An 11,361-nucleotide genomic window follows, 5' to 3' on the forward strand; every position below is an offset into this window, starting at 1 on the left:
TGTTGTTGGTCTAGTGCCACCACCTTCCATAAATACGCCTTGTAGCATAGGGAAGTTTAATTTAAAGCCTACAGCAACAAAATTATTAAAAATATGAAACATCATTCTCTATACCGATAGAAAAATTTTAACAAAAGTCTGACTGTGATGGAATTTGGCTATTAAGCGTTCCCACGAAAGTTCGTTCACAGTTACCGAGACCCGGATTTATATGGGGACAAGAACTGTCACATTAGCAGCATTCCCCAACCATTTATGGGTGTTTATGTCATTACAACAATAACAACGTTCCCAAAACAGTCGGTTCTGCATCCAGAATTACAGGGATTTATGTGTATGTAGCCAATGATGATCCCGTCACTTCAGCAGCATTCCCCGGTGAATGCAGTCAATTTGCGAATACAAACAGCTAATTTGTTTTTTTGTTTTTTTTTTTGCGATTTGGTGGTATGATGTTAAAGCGGTTTGTGTGCAGATCTTGTTTTGTTTGAATTTTACATTCAGGCTAAACTTTGCTCTTGTACTACTCTTATCCCTTACATGGATACACATTGGATTTATCCGCGTTTTATTTACGAACTGCTTTGTTGATCTAATAATACCAAAAGTTCTTAATTGGAAATGCATTTGCTTCCAAAGTAAATAAGGTATAGCTGATCAACATAAAATAAATCTCACTTGCACGAATTGGCTTTCAGATAACCACTGCTGTGACAATTTGCTCGATCTATAGCACCGTGGCTCGTTAACAGGACTACATTCTTTAAATAAGCTTTGTTCAACTATTATATTGTATCTTGCTCTAAAATACAGAGCTTCGCATACTCTCGCCGCTCAAATTTAATTTAAAAAAACAAATTATACTGCAATTCAACTTTAATTTAATTCTTTTATAATTCAATGAAAATAATACAGAAGTGAATGCATAACAAATGAGCTGGCATTGAACTTAAAATACCTTGTTTTTCCATAAAAAAAGTAAAAAAAAAAAAAAAAAAAAAAAGCCAATCCATATTCCTATTGAATTTTCTTGTTGTTTTTGTATATCTACAAACACTGAAAGATCTTTTCCTTTTCAGCCAAACCTATAATTGAGTGTTACACCACTTGAACTCGGTGTAATTTTACAATTATCGATTCCGGTTCCGTCAGAACTTACAACTTCCCCACTGGGACATTTATATAATAAAGATTTGCCCTAAATAAAATAGCATTAGTCTAAATTTCTTTTATAAGTTTTCATTCTTTGTACCCACCTGCAACTCATGAATTTCCTTTTGAATTTGCATATCATAGATAGGCTTGTGTATTGTCTGCTGTTGGCTAGATTGAAACAAGTCCAATAGTTTTCCAGCCAACATCGCCATCGTATCGCCTTTTAAGTTACTTTCATTAACGCCGAGCAAAGCTTTCAACTCATTTTGCGTTTGCGTTGCTTGTGACTGTAGAGTTTGCTGTGCAACAGTTTGTACAGCTCCTGTTGTTAGTCGTCCTGGGAATGATACACTTGGGCATTCAATAGTCAAATCACGAACAGAGCCCACCTGCTTATTGACATAAATTGAATTTGTGCCGTTGATTTGATCCAAAACAGTTTTGATTCTTTTGCTGAAAATCATAGTATAAGTAATGCAATTTAAACGATACTATATATAGATGTGGCCACAATATCCGAATTGTTTGGTGCGTGACTACCATTCGGAAGTGAGTAGGTGCGAATCTTCGTGCATTAAACCCCAAAATGATAGAAAAAGTTGGTTCTAATAGCGGGCACCACTCGGCAGGCAATGGCAAACCTCCGAGTGTATATCTGCCATGAAAAGTTTCTCATGTAAATCGAAAATTAGCCGTTGCCTGCTGAGGGACGACCTCTATTTGATACAACTTTTATGTTATTTGATAATCCACTCTAAGTGTTTCAACCCCGGTCCCGCCGAATGGTAGACAAGCAGCTATGCCAGCCGGATTTTAAGTGACAAAAATGTATTATAAACATTTATGTCTGCATAATTTTACACTACTTTGATTAATAATATACTCATTTTATTATACTTCAGACTATCTTGATTGTTGCGTTGATTAAAACGTTGTATTCGCCCATTGTTATTCATAGAAATGTTATTGTTGTTATATACTCCCGCACAACCTCCTCCATTGCGATTATTATTATACCTATTCAAATTTTGACCACTATTATTCACAAATCCGTTTCCGCTATTCCCACATCCGTCGTTATTCCGCCTCCGAAAGTTCCTTTTGCCATTCCAGCGTCGACGATTTTGTCCATTACTGCTAAAGCTACCATCTGAATTGAGGCTTGTTAAAGACATAGAATTTTGTTGCGTTTGCATATTTGATCTCAATTTAGCATTTGTGTCCCTATTGTTTGATTTTTTTGCCGGCTGAACAAATGGTTGCTGCTGCTTGTTAATGCTACTACAATTGTTGTTTGCATTTATGCTATTATTAAGTCTTTCTCGTAAATCCGTTTTGTCAATTTGTTGCTGGGGGTTTAGTTGTTTATCTTTGCATGATTTCTGTAGCTCTGGATCATTGAACATCTCATCGAATTCATCCTTCATGTAATCCAAATCAATGAAATTTTTTTCAGCACTAGGGCCTCGCCAAATCCCAAAGGACTTGTTTAATTTACCACTGGAATTCAGCAGAGATCGCTCACCTAGTGGCTCCAGATCACTATCCATAAGCTTGTCTTCATTAAGCTCCTCATTAACTTCATTAGAGTTTCGTCGCTCATCTTTAAAGACAGGCGAGGTATGGTCCGAAGGTTTAGACACGGCACCGCCACTGCTGTTACCAATCTTGCGAAAACCACTTTTCTTTGTTGCTATGTACTCATCTAAAAATTGGTTATTTTATCAGTATTAACGACATTTGAAAATCAATGCTTATATTACCAAGAGACATTTCTAAAAAATTTTCCATTTCGGAGGCCATCGAAAACTTTTCTTGCTTTCAATTTATTTAAATTAACGCTTAAACAAGCTCCAACAAGCAGAAACACTTCTGAAAAGTTTATTTATTAATTGACACCAACGCTATCAATGTGTGAAATCAAATTACAATAATTTGTGATGAACAAAAAACATGAGATATTAAAGTGACGCTTCACAGTTACTGATACCGTTATTTTATTAAACATATCTGTAAAACAGGTTGCCACCATTTTTGAATAATTATGTTGATTATTGTTTCGAATATGTTGAGTGTGCTTAAGAGCTTGAGAAATTGAAATGATAATACAAAACCGAAATATTATTGGAATACATTTTTTTTTAATCATAATATTTGGTAGATAATTTCCTGGCATACATTTTTTGTATATGATATGCATATCCTTCGATCCAATTTTCGACTACAATGTCCAATAGATCTGGTCGTATAAAGTCAATGCAAGAATGATAGAGAAAGAGAATGCGCCATCCCAATTCGCCGTGTCGTAAGAGTCCATAACTAAAAAAGCAAAAGGAAGAGAGAAAGTAATAGAAACAACCAAACAAAGAAATTAAAGGCACACACTTCCTTGCTACGGTGCAACCAAACTGCATCTGGTGGATTTATATTAATTTAAGATTTCACAATTTAACACACGGCACTTCGTTTTCATTAGTTTGCCTAGTTTAAATCTCACAAATCGCAAAACTACCAAGCCACTCACTGAATTTTCACAAACATGTAATTTCTCCTACTTTTGTTTGTTTTGCATTGCGAAGGCAGCTGACGTCAGACTTGTCAAAATCGGGGAAAAAGTAACTGTTTTTAATAGCGCCACCTTAGATACTCTATTCCCCTTGAAGTCAATGGTGACTTGCGTAGGCCTCTTCAAAACAAATCAATTCCAGGTGGGAGCATTCGAGTAACAACATTTTTTTAAATTAGAAATGTCAAGGAAAAGAGAATAGAAGAATGTAATGAATGACAAATAGATAAAATTAATTCGTCGCGCATTCACAACGCAGCAACAGCTTTCCGTTATTCTTTGGAATAGCGGCATTTTTAAATTATGGCATGAAAGGAAAAGAAATCTTTAAATCTACTTTAATCATTTATTTTCTGTTTCGCAGTGTACATTAGGGTGCCAGCACAAAATGAAATGACGAAAAGCCGCTCCATTCGCACCATCGCCGTATGCTTCTTACTCCGAGGGTATGTCGGCTGTTCAATGCAATTGGTCCTTTTCTCTTTTTCTGCGTTTCTTCGAGACATTCTAATGTGCAAAACGTTTTTAATCTAGAACAAACTAATCAGCTGGATGTATTGTTGCATTAATTATGGACTCTCGTCGCTAGTCGCTTTAAAATCCATCACTTCAAGACGAATTGTTATACTTCTATTTTTCTAGTTTTATCGATGTTCACGATGTAAAGTGAATCTAATTTAGCCCCAAAAGTGGCTGGTGAAATTTAAAAAAAAATTTAAGTTATACCTATGTCCGACTTAAAAATGCTTTATAATACTTAACTTTTGGTCCAGTTTTGCGTATATACCTAAGGCAAAGTATATATGCGCCAACCGACATGTTGAGCAATGAGTTCAATGTATACATATGGCACAACCGTTCATCCAATACGCCCATCAAAGCAAATGATTGCAGCGTGTACACTTTTCATAACAACCACTCCGAAAAATAAAATGTAGACAGTGGCAGCATTAAGGTACGTATTTAACACTAGATGTCGCGGTGTTTCCCGATGTCATTCTCAATGTAAGTGCTGTTTCCGGAAATTTGTTCATTCTTTGGAAACATGTTGAAGGTGTTGCTTGATCTTTTTGGAAGTAAAACATGTTCATCGAGTCGTATTGCAGTAAAGTTTGGGTAAGCGGTATTTTGATATATCAATGGCAAAATTTATATACCTTTGATGTAGTAGTTGCTATTTTCATGAAAGGACAAACGTTTTGCCAAATGAATGTGCTGTCGTTTGAGGAACCTCGATGGAAATAATCCTCGTGTGCTCCATAGGTTTCAGCTACAAATTCAATTAATAATTAAATGGCAGAACTATATAACTGCAATACGGTCTGTATATGCCATATTGTAGAACTCTGTAATTCTGCCAAATGAATAGTACGTGCAATGACTATCGCCATGTGGTTGATTAAATTCGTGAACTATGTGGTCTAGATTCTGCAACACGTGCCTCTGTAAAACCTGTAGCTATCGTGAAATTCATATGTATGTACCGTCCGTTAATTTACAATATTTGTTCTTCATTGCAGTCGGCTGTAAAATATAAATAAGAGACATGAAATACATGTAAGTACACTGCATGTAATCATAACCTACAAATTTGCTACAGAAAAGTCGAGCACAGAGTCGCTGGTTTGAAGAAAGAATATCCACTTCTGCTAGTGCTTTTTACTTGCTCGCAAAGTAACTTTCTTCGCCCAAGCATAACCCAAAATTTCTTGCGAATTTGCGGTGCATATTTTTTTGCGAAGTGAACATTTAAATTTATTTTATCCATACGTCTTCATTTAACACTTGTTTATAATTTTTTTCTAATTTTTTCAATTTAATGCAATTTCAGATGGGGAATATGTTGAGGATATTTAACGCACATATGAAAATGCCGTAAAATACGTGCATGCAGAAATCTGATGAGAAGACTTCAGCTGAATGAGTTCAAAGGTAAATGAATTAACGTGTTTTGTTTGAATTATAGTACGGCACTGATGATTTATATACATATTTACTTTTCTGACATCTCTTATGAATCAATTTGATTTCAATAGTTTAACTGATATGCAAACGACTATGACGACTGTTATAAATTAGTATGAGCTGTGAATTAAATAGGTTCTATCTTTCAGGGAATTGGACAATAAATTCCTTAAGGGTGATTTTTCCCTAACACAGCGAACATCAAGGAAATGCAGAATGAATTTGGAATACCATCTCATGAGGTATATATAAATTAAGAAATATACCATTTAATTTCTCAATGATGAAATTATAAACCATTCACAGACAACCATATAATGGTTCAACTTTGGACAAGCTGTTCCAATATTCTTTTGGAATAAGTGCGTTCTGTTGAACCGGTTATGGATAATGGTTAAATATAGGCACTGAGCATATATTTAAATTTTATTCTTTGAATATGTAAAGATTTGGATTAACAGATTAGTTTTTTTTTCTTTCTTTTTTAGATGAACTTGCTGGTGTTCATGGGGTTTCGCCAAGGATTTGCAGTTATCGTTGCATATGAAACTAAAATGTGTACACATGATAATTTTCGAAATAAATAGTTGTATATTATGTATATATAAATTTAAAACTTTTATTTGTCACTAAAAATCGTTTTTCACCAAATTTGCACGTTCTCTCAAGGCGATTTCGCTATCTTGCTTAGACCTCATGCGATCTCCCTTCGATTTTTTACCAATACCAAGCTTAGGTAAACCTCGATTTAAGCCTTCTAACAAAATGCAAGCCTTGCAGGGTTGTTGAGATGACACAAATCCACAACGTTCACAGGTTCCCCGAGTCGGTTTTTTCACAGTGCTTTTAAATCTGAGTTGCTCACCAGAATATATAATATCCATTATAACTGATGGCCGCACTCTCTCCAAGTCTTTCAAATATGCACGTGCATGCCCTCGATATGCGTTTGGTGCGAAAACGCACTCCGTTGAAAAATAAACTAAATTTTTAAAGTGGGCGTACATTACGATTTCTTTTTCATATGCGTACTTAAGCGGTTTTACACGAGGTATTGAGTCTTCACCACCTCCAGTACGTATGTCCGTACATCGTCCTAAACGTGCAGTATCTCCTCGTAGAATATTCATCAAAACGGTCTCTGCAATATCATCCGCATTATGCCCAGTAGCTATACTATCCACTCCAAGTAGTTTTGCACCACGATCCAATGCTTGTCGTCTAAAAACACCACAGAAAGTGCAATTATTCTTACGCCCGATTTGGGCTACAATGCGATCCATAGTCCAACCATATAGCTCATCGTATGAGAGTATCTTGAGAGGCATTTCGTAGTCATCACGATTTTGTTTGACTGTCTCCAAGCTGTCATCTCGATAGCCAGTTATGCCTTCGTCAATGGATAGCAGTATTAGTTGTAGACCGTAATCATATCGCTCATTGAGCAACTTCAGCACATAAGCCAAGACTGTCGAGTCTTTTCCTCCACTTGCGGCCACTGCAACTTTTTCTCCACGTTTAAAGAGTTCATTTGTAATAATTGTGTAGTGAATTTCTGCTTCAAATGCAGCAAAGAAGCAGTCCTTACAAAGTGCATCAGCTGTTTTGGGGCGCTGGGAGATGGATATAGAAGTTCAGTTCATTTACAATTTGCGTTTACTCATAGCTTACCTTAAGTGCTGCATTTCTACCACAATTTGTCTTGCATTTAATGGGCATTTTACTAAAAATTATTGCATTAAATACTAAAAAAATATGTATGTTGAACAATAAAAATACGAAATAGAGTGAGAAGTAAATAATTTACAATCGATTGTCCTACACGTGAATTGCCGATATCGATGATTTCTTAGGTAACTCTAATGCCATGTTCCAACGGCATGTCAAGAACGTTCACATATTAGTAATTAGCATTAAAACCACAAAATTAATTTATCCGTTCGCATATGGCAGATTAGCTGCAAAATTGACAATCAGCTGTCGGTGCTGTTTTGAAAGGATTTTCACATAGAAATTGCTTTGGGGGAATATTTTGGAGCTTTTGGTTTGTTTCATTATTATTAATGAAATGAAGAAAGGGCAAGGAGAGGAATAACTAAGTTAATTGGGAAATTGGTTGCTAGTAATAAACAGTTGGAGGAAAACCGTAAGCGACGTTTACTGAGTTTGCAAAAAATTGTGACAGTAATACGCTTGTGAAATTCGATATTACTTTAATAATAAACAATAAGAGGCCAAAGCGTCTATATTTATATTTAGTGCATAAATATATCCTTTTATCAAATATTATTAATACTGTTTTGTTTCAACAGCAGATTTCGAATATTTTTGATTAAAATATTCTGTTTAATTTAAAAGGTCAATGTGTTGTCTTCGAGTTTGATAAAATAAAAATAATTGAAAATAATTAAAATTCCCATATGCTTCTTCTTGAATTCAGATAAATAATTTCTGCACATAATTTTTAAGTTAAAACCTAATTTGTAACCACTGTATAGATTAATAAGTAAAAACACTCTTAGTTGGCTGTCAAAAAATGTGCACATCTGAGATCATCTGATTCCAAAACAAACTTTTATGTGAGATGGCTGCATAAAAAATGATTAAATTTCAATCAAAGTCGTATCCAAAAGTCTCACAAGTGGGGTAAATATTCTGATATTTCTCAATATATTCAATATTTCCTCACTAATTAGCTAAGAAATATATTAAAAATATTTGTTGTTGTAAAGTTGCAAATTTGTTTATTGAATCGATATTATTTGGTTTTTTTTGTCAACATTCTATGTCACTATAAAAATTTTAATTTGCAGCAAACCAAAAAGACTAGCATTCATTCATTCCCATGGCAGCCGGTTCTACATTACCGGAATGACTCGGATTTTTCCCGACCAAGGGCTGCTACCCCAGTAAACTAGCCCTGTCTGGTGAACCGTTTATTATCAGCACTCACACCAAAGCAGAGAACGTAAATTCACGGTCCTACGGTGCTATTGCGTTACTTAGAATTAATTTATTCATCTCACAAGAAATAATCCATTTGCGCATGCAAAATGCCGACGGCAAATAAGCATGAAAGAAAAATGTACAAGTCTTCTGTTATTTTCTTTTCCCTAACACCAAATCATGGCATTTTACATTTCAATGCAAACGCTATATTTATTTCTGTTGACTACGCTCCGCTATGTTAACTCTCTTCTGTTAACTTTCCTACCCTCGTTTTGATGTGTTTTGACATTTAACCTGCCCATTCGTTCCTGAGCCTTCTCTATGAATTTACGTTCTCTGCCTTCTCTATCAATTTACGTTCTCTGACCAAAGTAGGAAGAAGAAGAGTGTTTTTACTTGTTTTTGGTACAATGTTTGTAACGAAATCTATTGTGAATGCTTAATGCTATCTTTCATAAATATCATGAAGCAATAATTAAAGGTGATGTAAGTAGCCAATTTTCACCCTGTGTTAGCCATCTTGAAGCTACTTAATAAATCCGTGTTGTCCTCTTGGAAAAGCTACTTTTTATTTCAGAGCAAATTCTAAAGAAAAAGTACTCAAAAGCGTAGAAGTTAAAATTTTTGCTGAAAAAGTTAGCAGGCAATACTGTTTTGCCTATTCCATTTTGCTTAGACTTTCGCATCTTTCAATTCTATTCAAAGTTCTGTGAAAATTACATTACAATTGTGCTTTTCATTGCGATAAATAGCTACCATATAGCCACATTTAGGTAAGTCTTTTTAATAAAAGCTAATTATTTTGTAAATTAATGGCATTTTTCACTATTTAGGTCGATTATGTCTTACATATCGTGGTAGTCGATTATTTGGAGTCGCCTTTCTGCTGCCGAAAACTACCGGTTGGTGAATTTTCATAAACGTAAGTCCAGATCAGACATTTGTATAAATTCTTATTAAACTTTTTCATTAATAGGTTTTTAGAACAGAGTTTTTGCAAATATAATAGTGACCACCTTACATACAATACATAAACTACAGTTAGTAAGTTCTATTAGAATATTTGCTAATAAATTGGTTTTAAAAGTTTTTATTTGTAGGACTTCACAGACGAGCAAGTGCAGCGGAAGATGTGTGTTGAAGAGCTGGTTTTTAGAAACGAAGGCATGTATGCGCGTATTTCTACCGCGTATTTCTACCATTTCATAGATGACATTGATCGTGCTGTGTATGATGGTGCAAATACCTAGTAAGTGTTTGACATGTGACGGTCATTATGTGCCTAGTTCTGCTACCACTGAAATCAATTTGGCTTCCGAACTGGCTCTTCACGCTACCCGGTCTAGAACAATATGCTGTACGTAAATGCATGCGCAACACCTACACGAGCAAGTCCTCGCGCTTTACGTCTACATTTACATGTAAGTTGTAGTGCTATATTTATGAATTAACAATTTTTAAGATTTTTGGTTTACAGGTTTTTGATTTCTGCCCGAATCATCGCAATTACTAAAAGTGGATTATGTTATCAATATAGAAATTTTTCGATGTATTAGTTTTAGACTATATGAATATATTTTCCTAACTATACTAATAAAATATTAAGGTAGACAAATTTTAAACAATAAACTAATAAATTTATAATTGTTTCAATTTTAACTCTTCTAACTCCAATGTTTTTCTTACGTGGAGGAATGATCGACTGAACTTCTGCTTTCGCAATGTCTTTGATAGCTTACACGAAGATGCTCTTGAATATATTGCCGGTTACATAATACGCAAATTAAAGTTGACCGATTGTTCATGCAATGAGCCTACATTTACTTGGGTTGACACTTTATCTAAGGGCGGATTAGTTAAACCAAGCACCGAGTTCTTAGATAAAATTAAAATGTTGGAATCAGCGTTTAACCAATTCAACGGCAGGGAGCTTTACGGTGGGATATCATTTTTAAAAAAACATCATTTTTGTAAAAACAGTTATGAAACGTACATTTACGTTCGTACGGTACTGAAATGAGGAAATTTGCAACACGTCGTAATGCAAAGGTTACTAAACATGGCTTTATATGCATAAGAGTGAAATAATTTTCCAAAATATTTTTGTTTACTAGCTGCATTTCCATTTTAATGTAATGAAAATACTCCTTTAGAGACTCCATTTTTTTACTTTTGTCTCGTTTCCCATCTAACTAATATTTGTTTTACAACTGCGAACTAACTTAAAACACATATATAAGTAACATCACATATTTCTGCGTGTAATCCGAAGGTGTTATGCGTTGGGGCTCGATATGTATCAGCCCATGGAAACAGCAGAGTTCATTGATACGGTGAATGATTGGTTCGATATTTTCAATACAAAGTTTTCGAATTTTCAAACTGCTGCTGCAAAAAAGCCCTATGGGATGGACTTGAGCCAGCAGGATGAAACAATAAGTAAAAATACATATGTATATAGTAGGTTCTGTTTTTATGCGGCTTTTTTTTATGCGGTTTTGAAATAGTGCGGTTTTTTTTTAATTAAAAAATGCATGTCGACCTATCGGGAATTGTACATATAAACAAGATTCTAAACCAGCTAAGCAAAAACTCAACACAGATTACATCAAAAATGCTAACCCTACAAGTATGGAACCGCCTGCATAACCATCTAGATCAGACGTGTACATTTTCTCAAGTGACGGAAGTGATTTTACGCCAAATCCTAAACGAATGCGCAACAT

The 11,361-nt window shown here is 34.8% G+C and overlaps 2 protein-coding genes and 2 long non-coding RNA genes across 4 annotated transcripts; 2 read left to right on the forward strand and 2 right to left on the reverse strand.

Annotated features, from left to right (window-relative positions):
* Positions 1-858: 858 nt before the first annotated feature.
* On the reverse strand, positions 859-3,130 carry LOC129245930 (putative uncharacterized protein DDB_G0286901). The gene is made up of 4 exons (XM_054884376.1): positions 2,919-3,130; positions 2,053-2,860; positions 1,257-1,608; positions 859-1,198 (listed from the first exon to the last, which is right to left on the reverse strand). Exons 1-4 carry the CDS (start codon positions 2,956-2,958, stop codon positions 1,076-1,078), a joined length of 1,323 nt encoding a protein of 440 aa, XP_054740351.1. The 5' UTR covers positions 2,959-3,130; the 3' UTR covers positions 859-1,075.
* Positions 3,131-4,729: 1,599 nt separating this feature from the next.
* On the forward strand, positions 4,730-6,284 carry LOC129245697 (uncharacterized). The gene is made up of 5 exons (XR_008582427.1): positions 4,730-4,837; positions 4,911-5,278; positions 5,553-5,653; positions 5,836-5,928; positions 6,175-6,284. It is a non-coding gene; the product is annotated as an uncharacterized LOC129245697 (long non-coding RNA).
* Positions 6,285-6,289: 5 nt separating this feature from the next.
* On the reverse strand, positions 6,290-7,499 carry LOC129245696 (cytoplasmic tRNA 2-thiolation protein 1). The gene is made up of 2 exons (XM_054884035.1): positions 7,358-7,499; positions 6,290-7,299 (listed from the first exon to the last, which is right to left on the reverse strand). The coding sequence occupies exons 1-2, from the start codon at positions 7,403-7,405 to the stop codon at positions 6,316-6,318; spliced, it is 1,032 nt and encodes a 343-aa protein (XP_054740010.1). The 5' UTR covers positions 7,406-7,499; the 3' UTR covers positions 6,290-6,315.
* Positions 7,500-9,338: 1,839 nt separating this feature from the next.
* LOC129245376 (uncharacterized) lies at positions 9,339-10,254 on the forward strand. The gene is made up of 5 exons (XR_008582404.1): positions 9,339-9,408; positions 9,469-9,557; positions 9,612-9,679; positions 9,736-10,056; positions 10,113-10,254. It is a non-coding gene; the product is annotated as an uncharacterized LOC129245376 (long non-coding RNA).
* The last annotated feature ends 1,107 nt before the right edge of the window (positions 10,255-11,361 follow it).

The sequence above is a fragment of the Anastrepha obliqua genome, chromosome 4, assembly GCF_027943255.1.
Source record: "Anastrepha obliqua isolate idAnaObli1 chromosome 4, idAnaObli1_1.0, whole genome shotgun sequence".
In the NCBI taxonomy this organism is placed as follows: domain Eukaryota; kingdom Metazoa; phylum Arthropoda; class Insecta; order Diptera; family Tephritidae; genus Anastrepha; species Anastrepha obliqua.

What these genes read in the sequence shown, in the direction of transcription:
- LOC129245930 (XM_054884376.1), bottom strand. Translation starts at nt 2,958, where the DNA reads ATGGCCTCCGAAATGGAAAATTTTTTAGAAATGTCTCTTG. An exon ending in TTTTTTAGAAATGTCTCTTG is followed by an intron (nt 2,861 to 2,918) that starts GTAATATAAGCA and finishes ACCAATTTTTAG; the next exon opens with ATGAGTACATAGCAACAAAG. An exon ending in AGGAAATTCATGAGTTGCAG is followed by an intron (nt 1,199 to 1,256) that starts GTGGGTACAAAG and finishes TATTTTATTTAG; the next exon opens with GGCAAATCTTTATTATATAA.
- LOC129245696 (XM_054884035.1), bottom strand. Translation starts at nt 7,405, where the DNA reads ATGCCCATTAAATGCAAGACAAATTGTGGTAGAAATGCAGCACTTAAG. An exon ending in GTAGAAATGCAGCACTTAAG is followed by an intron (nt 7,300 to 7,357) that starts GTAAGCTATGAG and finishes TCCATCTCCCAG; the next exon opens with CGCCCCAAAACAGCTGATGC.